General features: G+C 50.0%; 10 protein-coding genes across 10 annotated transcripts; 5 read left to right on the top strand and 5 right to left on the bottom strand.

The window, feature by feature from the left end:
- Positions 1-199: 199 nt before the first annotated feature.
- Positions 200-4,474, bottom strand: FPRO_10651 (putative peroxin-6; the record flags this gene model as incomplete). Its single annotated transcript, XM_031231637.1, has 3 exons — positions 200-800; positions 855-4,251; positions 4,303-4,474. 3 exons carry the CDS (start codon positions 4,472-4,474, stop codon positions 200-202), a joined length of 4,170 nt encoding a protein of 1,389 aa, XP_031081654.1.
- A 1,748-nt stretch (positions 4,475-6,222) lies between these two features.
- On the top strand, positions 6,223-8,394 carry FPRO_10650 (uncharacterized protein; the record flags this gene model as incomplete). Its single annotated transcript, XM_031231636.1, has 1 exon — positions 6,223-8,394. One exon carries the CDS (start codon positions 6,223-6,225, stop codon positions 8,392-8,394), a length of 2,172 nt encoding a protein of 723 aa, XP_031081653.1.
- A 555-nt stretch (positions 8,395-8,949) lies between these two features.
- On the bottom strand, positions 8,950-9,957 carry FPRO_10649 (uncharacterized protein; the record flags this gene model as incomplete). Its single annotated transcript, XM_031231635.1, has 1 exon — positions 8,950-9,957. One exon carries the CDS (start codon positions 9,955-9,957, stop codon positions 8,950-8,952), a length of 1,008 nt encoding a protein of 335 aa, XP_031081652.1.
- A 558-nt stretch (positions 9,958-10,515) lies between these two features.
- On the top strand, positions 10,516-14,260 carry FPRO_10648 (uncharacterized protein; the record flags this gene model as incomplete). The annotated part of the gene is made up of 6 exons (XM_031231634.1): positions 10,516-10,603; positions 10,652-10,777; positions 10,828-10,890; positions 10,941-11,527; positions 11,578-13,260; positions 13,313-14,260. The coding sequence occupies 6 exons, from the start codon at positions 10,516-10,518 to the stop codon at positions 14,258-14,260; spliced, it is 3,495 nt and encodes a 1,164-aa protein (XP_031081651.1).
- Positions 14,261-14,529: 269 nt separating this feature from the next.
- FPRO_10647 (uncharacterized protein) lies at positions 14,530-15,325 on the bottom strand (the record flags this gene model as incomplete). The annotated part of the gene is made up of 3 exons (XM_031231633.1): positions 14,530-14,874; positions 14,928-15,211; positions 15,283-15,325. The coding sequence occupies 3 exons, from the start codon at positions 15,323-15,325 to the stop codon at positions 14,530-14,532; spliced, it is 672 nt and encodes a 223-aa protein (XP_031081650.1).
- A 393-nt stretch (positions 15,326-15,718) lies between these two features.
- FPRO_10646 (uncharacterized protein) lies at positions 15,719-16,653 on the top strand (the record flags this gene model as incomplete). The annotated part of the gene is made up of 4 exons (XM_031231632.1): positions 15,719-15,765; positions 15,824-16,218; positions 16,264-16,425; positions 16,475-16,653. The coding sequence occupies 4 exons, from the start codon at positions 15,719-15,721 to the stop codon at positions 16,651-16,653; spliced, it is 783 nt and encodes a 260-aa protein (XP_031081649.1).
- A 100-nt stretch (positions 16,654-16,753) lies between these two features.
- Positions 16,754-17,547, bottom strand: FPRO_10645 (uncharacterized protein; the record flags this gene model as incomplete). Its single annotated transcript, XM_031231631.1, has 5 exons — positions 16,754-16,976; positions 17,025-17,175; positions 17,232-17,328; positions 17,384-17,482; positions 17,536-17,547. The coding sequence occupies 5 exons, from the start codon at positions 17,545-17,547 to the stop codon at positions 16,754-16,756; spliced, it is 582 nt and encodes a 193-aa protein (XP_031081648.1).
- A 747-nt stretch (positions 17,548-18,294) lies between these two features.
- Positions 18,295-20,146, top strand: FPRO_10644 (uncharacterized protein; the record flags this gene model as incomplete). Its single annotated transcript, XM_031231630.1, has 2 exons — positions 18,295-19,286; positions 19,333-20,146. 2 exons carry the CDS (start codon positions 18,295-18,297, stop codon positions 20,144-20,146), a joined length of 1,806 nt encoding a protein of 601 aa, XP_031081647.1.
- A 1,231-nt stretch (positions 20,147-21,377) lies between these two features.
- On the bottom strand, positions 21,378-22,568 carry FPRO_10643 (uncharacterized protein; the record flags this gene model as incomplete). Its single annotated transcript, XM_031231629.1, has 1 exon — positions 21,378-22,568. One exon carries the CDS (start codon positions 22,566-22,568, stop codon positions 21,378-21,380), a length of 1,191 nt encoding a protein of 396 aa, XP_031081646.1.
- Positions 22,569-23,460: 892 nt separating this feature from the next.
- On the top strand, positions 23,461-23,846 carry FPRO_10642 (putative ribosomal protein P2; the record flags this gene model as incomplete). Its single annotated transcript, XM_031231627.1, has 2 exons — positions 23,461-23,619; positions 23,673-23,846. The coding sequence occupies 2 exons, from the start codon at positions 23,461-23,463 to the stop codon at positions 23,844-23,846; spliced, it is 333 nt and encodes a 110-aa protein (XP_031081645.1).
- Positions 23,847-24,089: the final 243 nt, after the last annotated feature.

Genomic DNA, 24,089 nt, shown 5'->3' with positions numbered 1-24,089 from the left:
GCGATATGAGCAGAACGAATCAAGGAATTTTGCTTCAATGTTGGTTCTAGTCAGATGGGGAAATAATAGTGTACAGAGTCTAGTCAAACTCAACCGATATACCACCATGACATTAATAACAAGAAATACCCAATCTCCCCTCAAACACTCAATATACAAAAAATGCTATATAATGCCGTAATGGTCCATCCATCCCCAACTAATATAATCCATCGTCATCGCTGGCTGTTCCATCTTGGAATCCCATAGGTGCCTTGCCCTTACCCTTAGATCTGCCATTCATGTCATCCACCTCGTCCTCTTCATCAAATTCGTCGCCGCTCGTCAATGCGATCGCTTTGCCTTTGCCCTTGCTCGATCCTGAAGCAACCGCCTTGCCCTTGCCCTTGGATGATGTCGACGCCCCTGAGACAACACGTTGGACTGGAGGTGGTTTGTTTTCCGGCTCTTTCTCTCGGACTCCCTCGAAGGTTGCCCGGACGTGTTCATAGTGAGCCAGTTCGCCAGCACTGACACTGGGCACGAGCTCATCGTTAGCCGCCAGGAAGTCTTCTTCCTGAACCATAACGGCAATGTCTTCAGGGGTGGCGTAGTGATCAAAATAATATGCCGTGGAAATGGGATGTTGGGTTGCTGGATCGGAATTGATGGCGCGAATCTTGTTGTCCACAGCTGTGGCTTGCCGTGTAACGGCTTTCAGCATTGCATCACTGCAAAGGGCATAGAAATCGGCACCGGTATATGTGAAGGGGAGTTTCTCTGCCACTGAAGCGAGGGATACTGATGGATGAAGTGTGAATCTGCAAATAGGTTAGCCACTGTTGCTGTATTAGAGGAAGATGGTATCAACTCACTTTCTGGTCAGAGCTTCCAGAATGGTTTGCTGCTTGTCGTTGGTGTCAGAGACACCAAGGTAAAGCATTTTATCAAATCGACCAGGTCGCAAAAGGGCAGGGTCCAAAAGATCTGGTCTGTTGGTTGCTCCAATAACGAAAACACCGCCGCCGCCGCCATCATCACCTCCAGACATACCATCCAGTTCTGCCAGAAGCTGGGAGACAATACGGTCCATAACACCACCACTGTCGCCTTGGTTGCCACGCTTGGGTGCCACTGAATCCAACTCATCGAAGAAGACGACGCAAGGTCTAGCATCGCGAGCACGTTGGAACACGCGTCGAACGTTGGCTTCGGACTCTCCGATATACATGTTGAGAAGCTCTGGTCCCTTAACACTGAAGAAGTTGAGACTGTATTCAGTAGCGATCGCCTTGGCCAATAATGTCTTTCCAGTTCCGGGAGGACCGTAGAACAGAATGCCTGATCGCTTCTTCATACCCTTCGCAAACAGCTCAGGGCGCTCGAGTGGTAGTTGAATGGTCTCAGTAACGGCTTCTTTGACGTTGTTGAGACCACCAACATCATCCCAGGTAACATTGGGGATCTTGGGTGCACCGATAGAGTCAGAGAAGTTCTTGCGAGCAGCCTCGACGGCAATCTCAAAATCCCCCTTGGTAAGACAGCGGGCAAGAGGGCCACCAGCGACTTGCACATCTCGTACCGTGATAATCGTGTTATCATGCGTATTCTTGGCTGAGAGCTGCTCCAGTCGTGACTGTTGAGCGATAGAGGCACGCTCAACAACATCAACCAAGTCTCCAGCCACAAGTGCAGCAGTCTTGAGAGCGATTGAGTTGAGGTCGATCGAAGGCTCGAGGCTAACACCCCTATCACTAATGATGGATTTCAGAATAGACTCACGCTCCGCTTCGTCAGGGGCTGTCATTTCCAACTCATGTGTGAACAAGGCTCGAACGCCATCGGGTACTTTATCGACCTCATTCGTTGTGGCAATCAAAACTCGTGTATCTTCTAGAATCTCCTTGATTGTTGATTCGATGCGATCAGCAGTGAGTGCCTCGACGTGCTGAACAAGTAAAGCACAACAATCAGGACCACAACTCATGGCACGTTCGGCTCTCGTCCTGAGAAAACCCTCAGTTTTCACATCGCTTCCACTACCGCTTCCCTCGCTGAGTATATCGTACGCGTCGATTTTATATGTATGAAGACCCATGTCGGAACAAGCGCCTGACGCTAGAGTCAACTTTCCAATATTTCGATGTGTTGACGTTAACAGAATTGCGACAGGAGGCATCTTCAAATGAATCGCTCTAGCGCTAGTGGCTGCTGCGATCAACTCCCTCAACTGGCGCCTGAGAGGTGACACATATGGCAACTCGGGCTCCTGAATTGGAGCAGGGGTCGACTCCGATGCCTTCTTGGGTGTCTTCTTGAGACCAAGGTAATATTGCCATGTGCTCTGCTTGATACCTGGTATGCGACTTGTTTCGAAGCCTGAACCATGCATTGCAACAGATGAACTATCAATACACGCAACTGATCCCCAGAAAGCCTCGGCACTTCCATCTTCGTCCTCATCAGCTTTCTGGATTTGAATATGTCCAACTTTGAACCATGCTACGCTGTCGAACTTAGAAGGTTGCTTTCCTCCCTCCTGTCCACCAGCAGTGAGTGCCATCACATCGTCCACTTCGGATCCTCCTGCGCCAGGCATCTCCTGGAGCGTACGGCCAAGCTCAGCGTCGACTGGGACAGCGATAAGATCGCCGCTTCGAACAAGGCGAATTTTGTGTGCGAAATACCGTTTGAGGCCACCCAGAACGGCGGTTTGGAAAGCTCGCTCAGCAGAGATAGGAGTTCGAATGTGGTGAATAGTGATATCCCGAGCGTAAGGGGGGCGAGCTGCACTTGTAAATCGAGGGATTGTCCCCTTGCCTTGATACGACGCCTTTTTTAAGGGCGCAAGACGCAGATAGGGTGCATCGTCTAGATTGGCCAAGAGGATAGGTGAGGCGTAGGCCGTGGGGCTGGCGGGCCGCTGAATCTGGGATTCGAAGAAAGACAATCTTCTCTCGCCATGCTTAGCGCTGGGTATTCTGGTCATTGGCCGTTGCGAATAACCCTCAGGAAGACCATAGACTCGGACGGGTCGCCACTTGGCAGGCTCTGACTCAACTTGTCCAAAACTCCCGAGGCCAAATGCACCAAATCCATTCGCAGGGGGTTCCTCTGCAGCTTCTATTCGTACCCAATCTCCAGAAAAGCATCCAATACGGCTCAGCGATGTCACATCGACATAGATTCGCGCTTCCTCGTCGTCTTCTAAGGATGGCTTCGGATGTAAAAGGTCTGTCGGAATTTGTTCCATCAGACCCTGTGCCTTGAAGAGACGACCTCGAGGTCGGTCTGGTCGAGCAGTGGTCGCGGTGAAATTGGAGAAAACGGAGCCAGGCGTTGCGATTCCATTTGTTTTCCTGCCACGAAGTGTCCCAACCGTCATAGGCGTGCCTGGCTGTAGTGTTGATACACCGCTGGCATTGGTAGTGGGCAAGGTTGGCGCTTGCAAAGAAATCATATCGTCCATAGAATCATCTGATAGTTCGTCCTCATTGTCGAAATCAGACATATCTGGCTCGGTTTCGGTCGCAGACTCCACATCCTCGGTCGTCATTCCTGACTTATCGCGATCCTCAGCTGCAGAGTAGAACTGGTCGTTGCTGGTATCATCCTCATCCTCAGGTACACCATTAAGCTGTTGGCTAGCGGTCATCGAAGCAACGCGACGTATTTGCTTGGTATGGACACGACCGCGCATGAGAATGATCTTGGTTGACTCCGTTAAAACACCTTGAGCAACAGGCTCGCACAGCATGATCTTTCCGGGGTTCGGAGGCACGTGTGTAAGAGGGTGCGGCGGAAGAGGAAGTGGAAATAGATCGCCTGCGTGTACAACCTTTAGACTGCTCAGGGCAGCTCGAAGAGAAGTCACAAGGCGCCCATCCGGAGTTGAATCGGCTCCTTTCGCCTTGGAGCTGGCAGGGTGGTCTCGGAAGAAGGTACCCTCCCCATTCTCCAGTCGTTTCGTCAGCTCACTCTCGAGGCTCACAAAGACGGTCTCGAGAGGAACGGGCGCCACGTCAAGCACGAGGATCTCGATTCCGCCGCGGCTGTGACTTGATAGCTTGGATGGCGCGACCTGTTGTAACGTCACGGCAAAGCTTTGTAGGGAAGCAGAAGACGGTGAGAATCGGACGGTCGAGGGCGCGAGTGCAGAAGACTCGATAATGGGTACAATTGACCATGGACTGTCGGTAGGGTTGGCATTGGGTATCCACGGAGCGATCGCAATGTGGTGGACGTCTTCGGTAGCGCCTTGGTAGAGTTGAGCTGAGATTTCGTTCTAGCATTGACTTGTAATGAAAGATGTGCTTCACTTACCGTTACCTAGATGGGGGAAGAGATCTCGAAAGATGTCTTCGGATACTATGCCGACATCGCTCTTGATATGATCGTCAAGCACCAGTTTTGCCGTAATGGCAGGCTTGTCCTGACGCCGTCTGCGGTTCCTCCGCCTGTTTGAAGTCAAAGCTGGCTTTGAAGAGGACGCCATCTTAAGAAGGAGTCAAGCTTGAGGGAATGTGTTAAAGTTTGCGGAGGACGATATTGTAACAGGAAGCTCGAGGCGCAAACGCGGGGATCACTGCATTGCTTTGGGAATCCTTCAATTGGTAAAATCGCAAGGTCTGGACAAACAAACAAGAAAGAGCAATCTCGAGTATACAATTGCGCGTAAACAAAAAAAAAAAAAGAAACCCCAAGGGGATGAGGATGAAGCTACTGACTGTGAGGTTGAGATTAAGAAATTGGAGGTGGCTTTGGAGCTCGGCAGCGGCTCAGAGCGACCGAAGCAGCAACAGTGGCCTGCCTCGGCTTCTCCCAGCTTTGGCTAAGGTTGGTAGGTGCTACACGGGGTCTCTGCCGCTCCGAGATACGTACCGAGACCGAGAAGCCCGTGAGGTGCCCCGAACGCGGAGAGCGTGCGCAACAGCAAAAAAATAGAAGATGCCAAATGGAAGTAAACTCGTCAAATAGTCCCCTAAGCTAGAAAGATACCTCGTCTAAGTCTTTTTGTCACCTTGGATGAAGATTCTACCCAATTTTTCCTTCAGTCTGCTACCAGCACCTACCTAAATCTACAGGCGGGTATCGGTCAGCAACTCCAGAGCCCAGCGTCTCCAGCGTCTCCAACCTGGGGTAAAAAGCCAAGTCCAGGGTTGGTCGATTCGTGGCGAGACCCTGCAACGCTTCAATTGGAGAAACGAAGCACAGCGCAAGATCAACAGGAGCTGAAAATACTAAGCTTATCTTACATGAGGAATGACACAAGCGGCATTGGATACTTGATCCTACTTTGTTCAGGTCTAACTTATTCAAGTATATTTAGTATCAGCAACATGTAGACGAAAACGAAATCATATATCATGGACCTCTAGGTAATCGTTTAAGACGCCAGACGCGAATACGGTCTTATCATTTCCCCAGTTGTATAAGCAAGCAGTACTCAGATAAAGAATGTCACACGCATCATCAATTCTTGGCCGTTGGCAGTGTCTATTGCGGCATGATCATCCAAAACATACAGTACAGTACAGCTGAGAACGCAAATTAGATGATCTCTTAGACCCCTTTTGACAGCCTTCACATGCTTTTCAGCAAGGATCATTGCTCATTAAAGTCGCAGTCCCGCCACAAATCCGGCTGTCTGGCCAAAACTCTGCTTCTATCGACTTCCCATGACGCAACTCCATCTTATTAGCGACCATTCACAGTTGATTGCCCTGTCACTTCCCATGATTAAACATTGCCGGCCTGTTTGATGAATTTGAAACGGCGTTTACCCTTCTTTCTAACCATCACAAAAGAAAAGGCTCGGTCTAGACTGTTTTGACAGTTTCTCATCATCACGCCAGTCCCTGATACACCGCATAACAACCGAGACTCAAGCCAACAATCGGTATGTCCGTTAAGTGGAATATTGGACGTACACCATCTGATCTATTCTCCTTATGATCCCACCCTCTTTTTATCGATCCTTGACCTGTTCTTGCATTGGCCATCTCCGTCCTGGATTTGTATCTCCGTAATCCTTTATAATCAATCCCCTTTCCGACATGCGGATTGTTTCTTGAACGGTAGATCTCCCTTCCAAGGCGCATCTCAAGGCCGGCAGTCGTCCAATCGCTCGACTACCACTACCTAGGTACTTGTTCTGCACAGCCATAGCCATATTATCATCTGGTATCTACACATTCTCTACTGGCCGAGTCGGTCATCATAATCCATAATTGCATAGAAACTATGACACAACAACAACATGGCTCGTCAACTGCGACGGAGGAGCATCACCCAAAAGTTGTTGGCAAGAAACTCGCCGAGACAGCCGTCCAATTCACACAACAAGCTGAGAAGCTCTCACACCAACACCCAACAGGCGAAGACCCCGGAGTTGCAATTGAAGCACAATTTGTCACGCCCCATGATCCTGTCATCATCACTTCAGATGGAAAACGACTCCCGGGTGTGCCATTGCAGGAGGCGCATAAGCTCAATGTCCTGAGGGAAGAGCTTCAAGGCAAGCCTGAGAGTGTCGAAATCAAAGCAGGGGATGAAACCAAGGAGAAGATATCCAACATCGAGAAAGCAAACCCCGAGCAAAAAAAAGTTGTTCAGTTGCCTTCGGAACAGAATGGCGCATCTCTACAAAAGTCCAACAGCAACAGCACATTGCGAAAACAGACACCCCCTTCTCATACCAATCCTCTCTTCCCTCCACTGCCGCTCTATGGACCTCCAAATATGCTGCGCAATCTTCAATGCATGTTCTTTCGAATCAGCGCATTCTTTCTCAGCCTGGCATTTCTCGGAGTTATCGTCTTGGGCTCATTGTTTACGACGACGCCCATGATCTGGAAGAATATCTGGTACCGGTTGACTTTTCGCGATCCTGATTCTGATAGGCCGTTCTATGAAGAGGAGAAACGTAGAGCTCAAGCAAGACACGAGCAAGAAAAGGCTTGGAAGCAAAAACCATCAAATGGACGAACGCTAGACAGGATGGAAAATGCTGAGGAATTCCCACCAACCGAAGGCGGACCAGACCCAATCATCTGTGACGTCGCATATTATGCGCGCAGGGTTGGTCTAGATGTTGAGACATTTGAGGTTCAGACCGAGGATGGATTCATCATCGACTTATGGCATGTTTACGACCCCAAGGAGTATACTGAACTCGAGGAAAGCCTGAGGTCTGATCTGGGGCCGGAGGTATTCCAACCCCAGAGGAAGAAGCTCAAAGACCCATCACAGAAGCCAAAGTTCCCCGTGCTGCTCATGCATGGTCTCCTACAAAGCTCGGGTGCTTATTGCTGTAATGATGACGACTCTCTCGCTTTCTGGCTGTGCAAGTCTGGCTATGACGTGTGGCTTGGCAACAACCGTTGCGGATTCAAGCCCAAGCATGCACTGCTTGAGTACAGCGACCCGAGGATGTGGTGCTGGAATATTAGACAGATGGGTGTTTTCGATCTTCCCGCGTTGACTTCGCGAGTCATCACAGAGACGGGTTTCGAAAAGATTGGCCTTATCTGCCACTCCCAAGGTACAACTCAAACCTTTGTCGCCTTGGCCAAAGAACAACGACCTGAGCTGGGAGAGAAGCTGACTGTATTCTGTGCTCTGGCCCCAGCTGCATATGCTGGGCCGTTAATCGGCAAAATGTACTTCAAGTTCATGCGAATCATTTCGCCAGGCCTATTTCGTCTCATGTTTGGCATCCATGCATTCATTCCCTTCATGATGCAGATGCACAAACTGTTAGATCCCCGTTTATATGGCTGGCTTGGCTACAAAGTCTTCTCGTTCCTGTTTGACTGGACTGACGTCCGTTGGGATCGTGGCCTTCGCAATCGCATGTTCCAGTTTGCGCCCGTTTACGTCAGCGCCGAGTCTATGCGGTGGTGGCTTGGCCGAGAGTGCTTTGCCAAGCACAAATGTATCTTGTCGACGAAAGAGATTGTTAGGGCTGAGGAGCACATGGATTCTAAGGGAGACGGACGACCCGTGACGCCAAGGACCTCGTCGGCGCTCGAAGCTCATCGGAAACATCCCAAGGGCTCTACCGCGTGGTACAACAAACAAGCACCACCTATGGCTATGTGGGTTTGTGGTAACGACGATCTTGTTGACGGAAGGAAACTGCTCCGGCGGTTCGAGAAGGGCCGCGAGCCTCATGTCAACCTGGTTCACAGCAAGGTGATCCCTGAATACGAACATCTAGATGTCATCTGGGCGATGGATGCGGTCGATCAGGTTTTCAAAGAAGTACGTGAGGTTCTATGGAAGACATGCAATGCACGCGATATTTGCCGTGTTCCTGAGGGTTGTGAGGCGGTGCTACCAGAAAAGACGAAACTGTCTGTCAAAGAAGATATGGTAGAGGAGTGCCAATCGAGTAGCAGTGGCGAGACTTAGAAAGTGTTCGAAGAGAAATAACGATATACACGAAGCAATACACCGAGATGAAAGACGATTACGGAGATACACGGAACACAAAAAGGATATACGAATTGGAGCATTATGGATTGATATCGTATTACAGATACCTCTGCTTGGTTTTATGAACATCAACACTGTCAGATGATTCGAGTTGAACTTCATTATGGGGCGATAGTGTTGTTTAGATGGCGTTGAGGTTGGTCACATTACGTTGAATACCGAGGCAACGAGTTTAGACAAATCATTTTAATCATGGATTAAGTTAGTATTAGGTGATGTCTCATACTTAATAGTACCTGATCAGCTGCAGTGCTCAGTAGCAACTCTACGACGTTTTTATACCGAAGAAATAAGATCACGGCAAACGAGAAAGCATCGTAGGATGCGGTAGGTGTTTGAATTACCTTATCTTGTACACTAGTCGTATATTCTACAATTCATCGCCTTTCTTAGGTGGATGTTGGGCTCTTTGCCTGTATTAACACAAAGTCATGGTGCGGAACTCATGGTTGAAACCGAATGCACCGATACTTAACCCATGCGTTCAGCCTCCTCCAGCAACTTGTCAACGCTGAATCTTGAGTCGCCAGCTGCGAACCAGTTCAGCAGCTTCTTTCGCTCCTCAGCCCTATCCTTACGCTCACCAGTCAGCTCGACTTCCTCACCATCCCAGCCACCATAGAATCGCTGTAGAGACATGAGTAGCCACTTGGCGTTCTCTGGTGTAACCCCTCGATCAGGCAGGACCTGGCCCTGCATCAAAACCAGACCTCGCTCATCGGCAAGGTCGAGGTGGTGTGTGATGGTAGTGTGAGGCTGCGCAAACTCGCCTCGGTTCTTGTATTCAGCAAGCTGGGTGAACAGAACAGTGCTGGTCTTGGACGCAGCATCAAAGGTCCACTGCAAGAAGTGAATCTCTGCGCCCTGGGCGGGATGAGGCACCGGGAGGACGAACTGAGGTGCTATTCGTGCAGCATCCTCCATGGCCTTGTATGTAGACATAGGGATTACTGCACAGAGATTCTGCTCAGATGAGGCATGTCGTAGACGCCAGATAGCTGTAAGCTCCTTCTCTGGGAGCTCCCGTGCCTTGGGGAGGTCAATGATGTCATTTAGAGACTTGATAGCAGGCTTATCCGAGCCGGTTGGAGGGTATTGAGGTGGAGTGGTAGGAGGATCGCGAGGGTCTCTGGTGGGTTGGTCTTGTCCAGGGGGGTCGTCGGCATTGGGTTGAACAACTGGTGTTTCGGGTGCTTGAGGAATTGTTCCAACTGGAATCTCAATGCCACTCTTTCGACGCTCAGCATCGATTTTGTCAGCGTAAGCTGCCTTGAGCTGGTCGATGCTCTGGAGGCCCTCTTTTTGGGCCTTCTGGTTCAGCTTCTCTTTGTACTTCTCGACGACGGCTTGCGACGGTTGGGTTGTTGCGAGGAAGCGAATATCGTGAACTTGAGCCCATCGTCGCTGGTTGATAGCTCGGGTGGTACGTATGGGGGCGGCTACAAGCCGGCGAAGGGCAGGAATTCGTAGTGAGGCCATGTTGGAGGTCAATTGAGTCGACAGGCCACCTGTGGACGTGTCGAGCTCAGCTGTGTTGATGTGTTTTGAAGGTCGATGATGGAGAAAGAAATACAGGGGTTGGCCACCAAAATTCGCTGTCGTCACTCAACCCAAGAAATACTGTAGTGGGGCCGTGTCTGCGGAATGACGGGACAGCCGGCTTCGGAGTTTGGCATCCATGATGACAAAGAGGGCTTCAGCAATTGGACCAATCTGATAAGACTTATATCAAAAACCTCGAAACCCAGGATATATGTATGCACTGAAGAATCTGGAACTTGTTTCACAACGTCTCTCATATTGTTTTCTTACCTTTGACATCACTCTACAGAAAGGCAACTACAGTGCTCAACTACCCCGCCATACAACTTCACCGCTTTTGGTGGGCATCAACTTTCTGCCACTTCACTATCGCAAACTCGAGGGGCAAAGTTGCAGGTTTCTCTTTATAAGTTGTTTGGGATAGGGCGAACATTTGGCTTTTGTATATCGAAAAAAGACAATCAAAAGGCTTGCGCGGTCTCACGCTGTCTTATCATGGCGGACTTCAGGCAATGGGCTCTTGAATTTGTTCTGGCAGACAATGAGGGGCAACAGACAGCGATAGCCAACAAGGCTGCCAACGGTACTTTAGTCCATCCCTGCTAAATGATGCTGTTCTGACTTTGTCTAGAGATTCAAACTGCGGCGGCCAATACAAACCCTGTAGCTCGATGGGTCGAAGCTGTGCAGCCTTGGATGCCAGGTGGTGGGAATGAGGCTGAGAATGAGACACCAGATTGGACGGCGAGGGCAAAGGGTGAGTCTTGATTCATGCGCCGTGGCATCGGTCGTGCCTAACTTTAACAGCGCTTGAGTTTTTATCACGGACGTTGGATTTCTTAAGCAGTGATATTCTGAAACCCAGCCAAGGTAAGCTCTTGCACAAAACATGAATACGATTTCGTCTAACAATTGATCAGTGAAACTTTTGGTCAGCTTCTTCGGAGCCATGTTCGAGGTCGATCATAAAGCTGGAATTATGCCCTCCGCAAGTGCTCTATCTAGGATAGTCGCCATGAAGTCCTTCCAACGGCACATGGGACACGACATTATCCAGAAGGTGTGCTCTCTCAAGGATGACTTCCCACGCCAAGTATCCAAGACCAGACTCGAAATCTACGAGCTCATACGACTACTCATGACAACTCCTGGTGTCGCCAGTGACTTGCAGAACACACACGGCTCGTCTGCTGGCTTTATGCTCGACCTGATTCAACTGTGCAGAAGTGAACGAGACCCCGAGTGTTTGATGGTGTGGTTTGATATCTTGAGATTGTTCATGTCTGAGTACACAGTCTCTCAAGACGTATTGGAAGAGGTATATGGTGTTTTCAAGCCATACTTTCCCATTTCACTCCCTCGAGCATCTCAGGTTGCAATCACCCCTGAAGAGCTGAAGATAGCACTGCGAAAGTGCTTTTCAGCAAACCACTTATTAGCTGATAAGGTCTTTCCATTCCTTTTGGGCAAACTGGATCAGGGCGATGCTGTGACGGTCAATGTCAAGGTTGGTAGAACCCATTCTTTTAAGGGAGAAGTTAAGCTGACCGGAAATAGCTTGATATCCTCAAAACTATGCAAGCCTGTCTTGATGAGTACAGCCATCCTCAGAAAGCAATTGCCCCCTATGCCAATCAAGTATGGGGCAGCTTGAAGTATGAGGTTCGAAACGGAGAAATTGAAGATACCATCTGGGGCACATTGGAAGTTCTCAAGTCTCTCACTCGACGACTCACTGGGGATAGCCTCCGCGACTACACATTATCGGTTACCCGAGACTGTGTACCAGATCTTGCGACAACCATGTATGCCTCATCCGCCGGCCGACTCATGGTCAGTGTCTTGAGCTCCAAGCCTAGTGCTTTTGTCTTAATGGCTGCCCCCGTCATTACACATATTAAAGAGAACTTGCGCCATCCAAAGGCACCTGTTCACACCCAGGACCTTCTGAAAGTCTTGCATGTCATCCTAGAAACTCGTTTCCTATTAGTTGACACAAATATGGCCGCTGAGGACCGGGAGGATTTTGCTGCCATCGACAGTTTCTTCAAGTCTCTGTATGAAGATGTCTTCAAGAACCCTGTGAACCTCGGCTCTAAACCGGATGCCTCTTATGATGATATCAAGGTTGCTACGCAAGCCGTCCCAGGAGCTGGAGTTTTGGTTTGTCAGCGGCCTTCAAAGTCATTGGATCTCTCAGAAAATGGTGCACGCGACATTTCCCAGCGACTACTTCCCGAGTCAACTTGCTCAGAAATCTGCTCATCCCTCTTTGCCATTCTCAAGAAGTCGGGTCCCGGGTATACTCGAACATCTGGGGGCGATGAACTCATTAACGATGCTGCCCAGGCTCTCCAACGGGCTATTCGGTACTTTCCTCGTGGCTTTAATGGTCTCGTGGATGAGAGTTTGAGCATCATACGCTCCAGCCGACAAAATGGCAATGTTACCGATACGGTTGAGACGATCAAGACTCTTGGAGGTTTGGTTGCATACCTGGGCTCCTCAGAATTACCTTTCACACCACGCGACGGTTTCGATCACTTCATTTACTCTATCCGCGCATTCCTGTCAGAACTCTTTGATTCGCTCGAGTCCAAGTCAGATCCTGAAATTTGGTGTGCCCTGGTCGCTACAATCCAATCCACGATTCGATATTTCAACGACGCCTGCTTGGCAAAGAATCCCGACAAAGAATTCTCTATCGAAGACGAGCCCTTACAGAAGATCGGCTCTACGTACCCTGCGCTGAGTCTGCTTGGCGGGGAGACAGTAGCTGAGTCTTCTCCCGGATACCATAGCCGAGTCTCTCAGTCAGCCTCTGTGGCCGAGATAAGAAGCGAGTTCTTACTCATTACCCTGCTCATTGCTAGGCAACTCTATCGCCGAGCAACCAAGGTAATTGATACACATCCTCAGACAGGCAAACAAGCTCTGAGTTTGAGTGATGACTTCGCCAATGTCGATGAAGTCTCTGGGCACCAGTACCTTCATCTTATATCCACTCTTGCAGGCTTTGTCATCCACGAGTTCAGTGAAACTCAACAAACATCACTCAAGGCCGAGAGTTTTGCCATTAGCCTCTTCCGTGATGAGTCGATTACGGTTCCCAAGACGGCGCCGGAAGCCCAGTCAAGCTTGGAGAATGGCTCGTCTTGGAGTTGGTTAGCGTCCGAAGCACCAAATGTTCTAGCTTTTGGTATACTGCAAGCTTTGCAGCCATCAGCAGTATCTCGCCTGGTAAGGTCACTGTGATCACAACCCGTATTCTTTATTACTAACTCGGTTGTAGTTTGACATTGGGGTTGCCCAAGAATTGATTCTCAGCGGGTTCGCAGCGGACACAAACTTTAGCAGACCAGTAACTCTTTCCATTTTGACTATTCTAGCAAACAAGTTCAAAATTGAGACTGTCCCAAGTCTTATAACAGCTCTGGAGCAACGATCCTCGAGTCTGTTGCCCGCATCTACGTCAGAAAATGACGCCTCTCGCTTGGAGCAAATCACTTCTATTTATGCCCTTGTTGCGGGAATGGTCAGACGATATAGCGGCAAGGAGGCTAAGACACTATTAGATGTGGTCAAGGAGTCGCCTAAGGACCCCAAGCTTGGCACTGAACTTGCTCGGCGACTCGAAATGATCGTGGCCCCCCAGCAACCGCTTACCAAAGAGTGTTACGCCATAATCAAACCTCTCTGGACCCAGAAGGTCTATTTCCAACTTGTCAGCCCAATGTTACAAGCCGCTACTGGAAAGGAAGCAGAGGTCCAGGACCAACACGTCAAGGCAAACTACAGCACCGCCGTGTTGCTCATGGTTAAGCACATGAATTTCCCAATTTATGAAGCAGATGCAGACAGCATCCTTCGAATCTCGATCGCCGTTGCGCAAAACAGCGGCATCGGCCCTGAAACCAAGGCGGCCCTGGACGTGATTAAGAATACACTCGCAGAGGCTCCTGAGAAGGGCAAGGGGCATATTCGAAGCATCATCAAGATCTGCAGCAGCGTCTTCTCGCATAAGCCATCATCCGCATCTGCTGATGTAGAGACGGAGGGTGCTTGTGGCAAGCTTGCACTGGAGATCGTGGGGAGCCTACCACAGACATACGACTCCCAGCACTTGATACCACATGCGCCTCAAGTGCAACGACAGTTGACATTGGTTTGTGGACACCGCGTACGAGAGGTGAGAAAGACAGCACGATTGGCCCGGGCAGCTTGGGCAGATCTTAAGTAAGATGACGAGCTGTTTATTACATAGAGGCAATGTGATAGCTAGAATATTGGGACTTGATCTCCTTTTTCGTGATTGGCGCTAGATAGGTAGCCGGAAAAGGTTCATATAACAAAGAGATCATTCAGAATTGGACAATAATTCAGCACAAGAACCATAGCCGGGCCTTCTGCCGGAGTTCTGACAATGTCCTGCCAGTGCATGGTATCAATATGATTCCCTACAAACGCCATGCTCTATATAACCGCTTCTCATTCTCTCATACCCCCTTTTTACGCCTTGCGTCGCTTACCACCTCTCTTCTCAGTTACTTCTGGTGTGGATGCGGCCTCGGCACCAGTGGCGTTGGCAGCCAGAATAGCATCGAGAACGTCGGGGCTGGCATCCAACAACTCCTTAGAGACGGTGACACGCTTGGGGTCCCGCTTGCCGATCAAAGGTACTGAGTTGGCGAGGAGCTCCTGGAAGGGAACAGCAACAAATTGGCCGGTCTGGTCGAACCAGCCGCTGAAAGGCTTAGAGATTTTGTGAACGGTGGATTTCGAGTTCTTATCAGTGACGGTAATAGTGAGGTTGTAGATAGGGACATTCTTCTTTGTAGAGCTGCTGATGGAGATCTAACAAAGGTGTTAGTTGAATGGAAAGAAGATGCGAGTAAACTTCGTCTGACCTTTTCTCCTGAGGGTGAAGTTCCCTCGTACACAACACCCTTTTCACGGAACATAATCCATAGTGTCAAGGCGCCATTGATCAAAGTGTAGAGTGTAACGGCAGCAGCTGTGTAGTATTTCGTGCTCTCAAAGCCAAGTTTGTAGTCCCAGAGGAAACAAGCAGCTGCAACACCGAAAGCAGTGTATCCGAGCGCAAGGCGAACATCGGTGAGGGTATGAGACTGGCGGAACTTTAGAGAGTTTAGGTAGTTGGGGATAGCATCGTCGGATGTGTTCTTGAGGTCTGTGTCGCGAAGAGCCACCGTGTCAGAAGATTGTCTCGTATAAGAGCTTGTAAGGAGCTGGAAAGCTTACCAGCAAGATTGTAGACCGAGATCTTCTCAGCGGCGTTTGCCATGATATATTACAAGCCCGCAATGGTTTGTGCCGGAGAAATTGAATGCTGTGGTATGTTCCTAAAGAAAGTGGTCGATTTCTCTGTGTACAAGTATCGAGATTCGCTGTCATGGGAAGTCTGTCGTGGGGCCGAAGTGAAGCGTGTGGATAGCTGTCCCTTCATCGAAAGTCTAACCCCGAACAGCTAAAGTCCTCTGTAAAGTGTGGCTGCTCCAGGGTCGTTAGTGTACCGCCACCAATCGTGCAGCTCCGCTTACATGTGGCGTCGATTGCCTTGAATCGTGGCTATTTGACGACCTTGAACTTCACATCTCCAACAGCTCCATTGCAACGCGAACATCAGCTTCGCCCCCCCCCCCAACGCTGCTATTCCACGTCCTCGAATATCGACATAATGGCGCAAGCTCCGGTTCAGACCCTTCATAGGGATCCTCAGTTATTGTTCGTCGCCTCCCGAATGGACCGCCAATGGACAAAAGCCACTAACTTGAGCTTGTAGCTACTGGATCCTTATCCCCATCACCATTGTCATGGTCTTGACTGGTGTGCTCCGTCACTACGCATCTGTCCTTATGGCGACCGCACCTAAGAAGCAGGATGAAAAGGCGATGCGTGAGCAACGCTTCCTTGCTCGGGGTGTAGCTCTTCGGACCAACCACCATGTCCTTTCGCAGAAGGCCTTCGAATCTCGACGTGATGTTCTGACAACCAATTACGAAGCTGGAACATACCTTAAGGAGCCCGATCGCAAGGGCCAACCTCCTGCCAACCCTCTGTCCGATCCCAGCGCTATGGACGGCATGATGGGTATGATGAAGAACAATATGGCCATGATTATTCCGAATACGCTCATCATGAGCTGGATCAACGCCTTCTTCAGCGGATATGTTATCAGTATGTTCATTCATTATTGAATCTGGAAAATACTAACTATTATAGTGAAACTACCCTTCCCCATTACTATCAAATTCAAGAGCATGCTACAGGCTGGTGTTCAGACCAGGGAAATGGATCCTCGATGGATGTCCAGTATCAGCTGGTACTTCCTTTGCATCTTCGGTCTCCAGTTTGTCTATGTGTTCCTTCTTGGCAGTGACAATGGTGAGCGTCCTGGCCTGCAATTCCTTGATCTTCCACTAACACAATGTAGCCGCCAGCCAGGTTGCTCAGCAAATGCAAGCGCAGCAGATGCCCAACCCCATGATGGGTGGTCCTGGCCAGGACCCCCACAAGCAGTTCGTGGCTGAGATTGAGAACTTGAACGTTGTGGAGCACTACTCTGTTCTGGACAACGTTGAGGAACGTCTGTTGGCGGGTATCAAATCGTAGATTCATAGAACGAGCAAATGTACATACGCCAAATAAAACGCGGTGACATTATTTTCCTGGGCCCATGTTCTTCCATAATTCCTCTGTCCATTATCCAACACTATGCTCCATCCCACCACAGGCATACGCCTAATCCTTCAGCAGCCATACTGGCCTTGATGCGGTACGGAGTTTTCAAGGGTGAATCTTCGGTTTGTGTTGGTCCAGCAGGAGCTTGATCATGCCACTCCTCATCGATTACTTGAAAGCGAACCATCTCATGGTTATCATAGAAGAGTCGATCCTCGTCGAGATTCCAGATCCAGAGTTGTTCACTGTGGTTGCTGCACGGTGTTAGCATCTGAAAACGCAAACCATCACGGGCTTCTCACTACTCAGCACCCTCTGGTAACTCCTCAAACGGCACAAAGATATCGTCGAAGAAATCTGTTCTCAGATTGATACCTGCGGGTGTAGAACTTCGTATTCTGCCAATCATGACTTCACCCTTGAAAGGACGGAATACAACCATACGAAACTCAGCTGCGCGATGATTCGTTAATCCACCTCAAGTTCAAGGTGCATTTATTTCAACTCACTGTTCACGTTTACCAAGCCTGTGCCATGACCAATGAGACCCTCTGAAGCCCACTGCAAATCGTACAAGCAGATACAGAGTCCAATCTTTTGAATAACCTGCGACGCTCTGTTAGTCATGGATTCACTATGCAATGCGTAAGATAAATCTCACTTTATTAGAGTATTTGGCATTGATGTTGTCTTCGATTGCGTCTATGCTGCGCTTAGAGAAATCCTCTGGGGCAATTTGCACCAAGTCGGCGATCTTGGTCTAAACAACTTATGAGTTCTTCATTCATGCATCCACAGCAGGGCGAAACAAACCAGGATGAACATTGGAACACTGAGCGCGGAGAAAATGGGCCAATGTGAGTCTTTTGGTAAGTCAGGGACAAAGGAGAAATAAAAGATCGCTCAAGGCCTAGGTATGAAAAGAAATTGAGCTCTATGAAGTTCTTGCGTACCAGCCTCAGGGCGTTTCTCAGCGTCCAAAGAACCTTGGGAGCGGCAGAAAAGAATGCCAGTGCCGCTAAGCCGCCTTGGGTTGGATTGCAGCTCCAAGCATCTCACCGCCTTCCTAAAGAAAACTGGTACACCAACCGCGACTTCGGTGTACAGGGAAGTTCGTCACAGTCTGGCACTCCAGAGGAAGCTCCTTCCGTCTTTCAATCATTGTCGTGCCGTTCTTTTTTTTTTTGGAAAGGGCATCACAAACGGGCAACTGCAGTCTTGGTGCCATTGCCCCAATTACCAGCCTGAGAGTTCCAACAGCATATTTTAACTCTGATTCCTACTCTCTTTTACTTGAATTATTTTCAACGCTACCTACCTATCTTATCCCCCATGAACTTTTACTCGGTCACAGCAACTCCCTAGATTTTTTACCACTCCCGACTTTCGCCTCACTGAATACCGACACTCCATCGAGTAACTTTGCGAACAAACAATCGGTTCAATTACAAACACACACCCTGAAGCTTCGATCCCCAGCAGAAACCCCGACTTTGCCCTTCGCGATCTTCAAATCCTGCCACCTGAGCATCGACGCTCCGACGTCTGTTGTCATCAACACTTATCTTGACCATGTCAGGTTACGGTTACGGTCCTCCACCTCCGCCACCGCCGCCTTCTTCTGGTGGAACTTCAAGTTACGGGCCACAAGCTCCATCGTACCCTCAACATGGCCAGGGTCGAGGAGGGCATCACGGACGAGGACGCGGTGGCCATTACAATGGCGGTCGTGGAGACTACCATGGCTCCCCTCAAGGTCACTATGAATACAATGGCCAGCCATATCCTCCCCATCACAACCCATCCCCCTACGGTGCCGCGCATCCCCCTGCAGGCAGCTACCCTCCGCAGCCTCAATGGGGACCAGAGCATGGGCATCCTCCTCACGGGCATCCGCAAGGTTCTATGCCTCCAGGCAATTACCATCCCAACTATCCTGCCCAGCCATACCCTCCCTCTCAATACCCCCAACAGCCACCTTACGGCGCTCCGCAGGCCTATCCTTACCAAGGGCCACCTCCCCCAAGCCAGGCCCAGTGGAGTGGTGCTGGACAGCCCGCAGGAGGCCCTTATAGCAGCAACGGGAGAGGTCGCGGCGGTTACAATGACCGCAATGGCTCTAAGCCCCCGTTAAATGGTCCTGTGCGACCTGGATATGAGCATGAAGCCATGCCACCAGTTAATGGCTATGGTCAGCCTTATCCTCATGACCCACGAGCAGTTCACTATCCTCCTCCTCAGTATCCAGCATACCCTGGCCCCCCTCTGCCCCCTGGTCATCATCAGGACGGCTACTACGGCCACAACAACCGTCGTGGTAGAGGAGGCTTTCGTGACGGTAACGCTCGAGGTCGCGGAGGTCACCATGGAAATGACAAGTTACGTCACCAGAAACATGGAAACAACGACTCTGCTCACCATAAGTCCGAAACCCCAACTTTGGGAAAGAAGAAGAAGCGCAAGACCAACACACTTGGTCTTACCCCTGGTATGGATTCGGAGTCTGAAGATGACGAAGGTGAGGAGAAGGTTTTGACGGACTTGATCGGACAAGAAACACTCAAGTAAGAACTGGTAGCCTTTCCGCTATAATATTGCTAACAATTACAGTGTGAAAGATGTTGCCTCTTTCCTAGCGGAGAGAAAGAAGCATTTCCCCACCAAGGCACGCGTAGAAGCCAAGAAGACTGCCGAGTTGGCACAGAATGGCGAAGACAAGGCCTCCTCGCTAGAGAAACAAGCCGACAAACTCAGACGACAGTTGCGCAAAGTTGAGTCGTCGATCAAGCGAAAGCGAGAACAGGGTGACGAAGGTGACGAGATGCGAGATCCATCCGAGGAGTCATCAGATGACGAGCCAGAAGTTATGTCTACTCGTGCCCATGTTGCTCCCCCGCCTCCTCCGCCGGCCAAGAAAGCCGACGTATCTAAGCACTGCAAATATTATTCCACTGGTGGAACATGCGGCAAGAAGGGCAAGTGCCGCTTCGTCCATGATCCTGAAGTCCGCGAAGCAGCCATGAAGGATCGTGAGGCCAACAATGGACGGCTCACTATTCAGCAACGTTTGATTCTCAACGACAAGGAGCAAGAAGATCTTACTGTCCTTCAGTCAATCCAGTATCTTCGCAAAAAGGGACTCATGCAGCCTGAGGAGCCTGAGGTCAAAAAGGAGATAAAGCCAGTCGCGGCTGACCTACCGGCCCATCCGCCTCCTTCAAGCCTACTTCCTGCTGCATCGGCGTCACTTCCCCCTCCACCTATCAAGCGAGAGCCTAACTTGCCTCGTCATAACCCACCTCCGTCCATCATCCCTAGTGCCAACGGTAACAGCACTCAGGGAGTCAAACCATATCAAGGATGGAACCTCAGGCCTTATGGAAGCACTGGTGGGAAATCGTCCAAGAGTGACGATCTTCCTTGATCAGCTTCTGTCACGGTGCTGGCCCGATATTGTCTTGATCGATATCTGGCCCGCCAGATTGTGGCTTAGTACCCTTACAAGGATAGTTGTCCTGGCCTGGAATTCCATTTCCCTATATACTGTGTATAAGTATAACAGCCGATTATTAACGTCAAGCTTACTGTGGGTTGTCTGCACCTTTTTCACGCACCCGAACGATGTCAGGTTGTTTAAACAGTGTTCAAGAGCATGGCTATATCAGTGGCGAGCTTCACTGAAGATGGTTTACCACATTTGTTGGGACGTTCACGAGGTGCATTGCTATTGGATCGGACTTGGGAATGAGGCGTTATTTAATCAGTCAGGGGCATTAATGGCGTCTACACTTTAGACATCTTGGGATCGGAAAATATATATTTCATGCTTCTGTCATACGCATTGCCCAGCCAGTCTTTCCCAACATGAACAATGAATCTATCCATAGACGCCGCAAAGTTGTGGTTCTCATGGTTACACACGTTTAGTGTCAACTGGTTTGCGTTAAAGTAACAGCCTAGAAGACGGCGATGGTCGCGCGAGTGCGCTGTACTTTTCAAGTTCGTGCTAATGGTGTGGTGCTAGAATGAGTAACTGAGGTTCAAACGACACCGGAGTCTTAACAGATCACGTTGAGATAGAAAGCCTTGCGAATAGGATAGGATGTCGTAGGAATCGTGAGGTCTAACAATTGCTTCTAGACAAAGATATCATTGTGAAGCGTTGTCTATATATATCCATCTGTCTACGGTACATCGACTTCGCCATCCCTTGACAAAAAAGAAAGGTTCCAACGATTTCGTCCCTTTCTTGTCTTTGATCCATCCGCATCACCAGTGTCCTTTGCCAAAACCATGCAAACCACCCCTGAATGAAGACATAACAAAGGGAAATAAAATGGGGGAGGAAAGATGACAACTCCGTCGCTAATGTAGCCCCTGAACCTAAAACAATCGGAAGCAAAGTGCAAAAGGGTGTAGTTGTGAAGATGTGGTAAAAAAAAAGTCAAGCTCGCGAAACGCCCCTTGCTGACAAACTCCCCGACCGTTGCTTGCGTATCAAGAAATCTCGAGTAAAGAAGGATGGTGCAGGCATCCAAAGGTGAGTGAGGGTCGGCAATGTCAGATGCTATGGGAGGAAGCTCCAAGCACGATAGACCCAGCTGAGGTGAGTGACCGAATAGATGGCACGAGTAGACGTCGATATGTTTCCATCGTCAACGCCGACCACGCATGGCTTCCAACGCCTGTCGCTTACGAGCCTCTTTCTCGGCCTTGAGTTGCTTCTCGAGCCGCTCTTCTTTGAGATCTTCGATCTTGGCAAGTCGCTCTGCTTGCCGCTCTTCGTCGTCGATATCATCCATGCCCGCCTCCATATCTGAAGAACCATCGGAAGCATAATCATATCGTGGACCAACATCGTCTTCTTCATCGTCATAGTCAATAAAATCATCCAGATCCTCGTCGTAATCGTCTTCAAATCGTGACTTTGAACGCGATGGACGAGGAGCTCGTGGGGCACTGAGTAATGCACCACCACGAGGGGTTTCCTTCTTCTTCTTGCCGGCGTCACCTCCTGGTCTGGGTCTGGCTGTGCCAGTATAACCAGTCGTAGCCATGGCGGCCTTTTTCACCTTCTTGGTCTCTTCCTCAGGGGGCGCGGCTCTGCCTGATGACTTGCTGCCGGCCATCTTGCCACGTTCTGCCTTTGACGGAGGCAGTGGTTTTCCGTTACGCGGATCCCTTCCGGTTCCAGACACAGGTGCGCCATTCCGTTGAGCTGGCCTTTGACCTGGTTTCGCTGTACCGGAGTAGCCTGAGTGAGCAGGTGCTGGGCGCTGCTTCATATCTTTGGCTGCTCGAGGATCGACCTTTGCAGGTGGCTCCTCCTTGACCTTCTTCAACGCACCACCTTCAACCTTCTTGTGTTGGATCTTACCAACTTGCCCCATCGATTGCTGGGCCTTCTGAGCCCGAGCAAGAATCTCAGCGAAAGACCCCTTTTTCGGTGGTGCTGAAGATGCGCTAGCAGGACCGGGTGATGGTCTGCTGGGGGCAACAGGCTTGGAGACCCTGTTACCCCCATTCATGGGTTTGGATGACAAGACGGAGGGTTTACTACTACCATTCGAGGGGTTCGAGGGTCGTTGTGAGGGTATCGATCTATCGGCGGGTCGTGATGGGAGATTGGGTCTTGAGACAGCAGTAGGGGATTGTGTTGTTCGTGGTGCCACGGTACTGGATAATGTGGTCACTCGAGGTGCCTTTGAAATACTCGATCGAGGATCATCGTCGGCCTTCCTTTTGGGTAATGTGTTCGACCGGACCAGGCCCTGTTTGGGGGGTACGGAAGATCCCTCATCACCACCGCTGATCTGGGCCAGGAGGTCTCCAATCTTGAAAGCCATGGTCAACTTTTTCCTGATCCTCACGAAGTTTGCCTCTGGGCAGTTACTCACCGGCATCGCGTCGTTAATATAGTAAGAAAAACTTAAAAAAAAAATCTCAGTTGACTAGAGTCCTCAAAGACAGAGAGGAGCAAGTAGCCTCAGGCGTGGATTGTGAGTCATTGAGCGGCTGGCAAAAGCTTGTTCACTCGGTCTGTCGTCAGGCACTTTTTTGACGTCGTTAAACTCTTGAGTTTAAGACTTTCTGGTGATAAGAGGCGCAGAGTCGATAGAAGGGCTATTCGTGGTCGTATTCGCTCAAAATTCTCATCAAATACGCCTGAAATACAGGCGATCACGAAACAAAAGAAGAGGAAAACACACAGTTAGTGAAGAGCAAAGAATCAGTCAACAGCCAACTTTATGGGCGAGGCCATGGAATCAGGAAAGCGCCACAGGTTGAACGCAGTCACGTGGGGGACATGGGATCTGTGGCGGTGCGTCTAACGGATCCGGCGTTTGTCTTCTTCCGACCTGTCCCGCCATGACCCTCATTGACAGTCTCAAGGTTCAGGCGCTTTCGGCGTGAGTCCTGCCCAAAAACCCCGCCTCACGTGACCTCACAGTCTCGGCAAAAGTATTGGTTCCCACAGGATCAAAAATCGCCTTTAGCTTTCACGAGATCGCGAACTTTTCTACTTTTTGTCACACCGAACAACCTCACCACCGAACTCGAAGGTTTCAGTCTCCGCCCAACTTGCGGTTAAAGTGATTGATTTCTCGTGTTCTCTTCCGACTTCAGATGTAAGTATTTAACTGTCCCTTACCCCCCCTGCTTGGGCTCGACAACTGCGACCACTTTTCCGCAAGATCTTTTTTCTAACGTCTTTTGAACTCAGAAAACACTATCAAAATGAAGCACCTCGCAGCTTACCTTCTTCTCGGCCTCGGAGGCAACACCTCCCCCTCTGCCGCCGATGTCAAGGCTGTTCTCGAGTCCGTTGGCATTGAGGCCGACGACGAGCGCCTCAACACCCTGATCTCCGAGCTCGAGGGCAAGGACATCCAGGAGGTAAGATTCAATGATAATCACGATGCGACTGTATCGTACTAACAATCATGCAGCTCATTGCTGAGGGCTCTGAGAAGCTCGCTTCCGTTCCCTCCGGCGGTGCTGGTGGTGCCGCCGCTGGTGGTGCTGCTGCCGCTGGCGGTGCCGCTGAGGAGGCCAAGGAGGAGGAGAAGGAAGAGGAGAAGGAGGAGTCCGACGAGGATATGGGCTTCGGTCTCTTCGACTAAGCGATCTCTATCTAAAGATCTGCACGGTTACGCCCCCTCACGAATTTCGAAGTTGCTACGCACGGGTTGTTCACCAGTTCTTACCTGTCACTGGCGTGGATGGATTGGCCACTCATGACTGGATTGGGTCTCTGTAAGAATGGGATAAATACGGTCTATGAAAATAAAAAGGCGGTTCGGCTCTTCGAATGTTTAGGTTCCACTGTGAATACTCTCCCGTGAAAGTATGTCTTGGTGCATTGT

The sequence above is a fragment of the Fusarium proliferatum genome (genome assembly GCF_900067095.1).
Source record: "Fusarium proliferatum ET1 genome assembly, contig: FPRO_scaffold005, whole genome shotgun sequence".
Lineage (NCBI taxonomy): Eukaryota > Fungi > Ascomycota > Sordariomycetes > Hypocreales > Nectriaceae > Fusarium > Fusarium proliferatum.
This window is presented reverse-complemented; position numbering and strand designations above follow the sequence as displayed.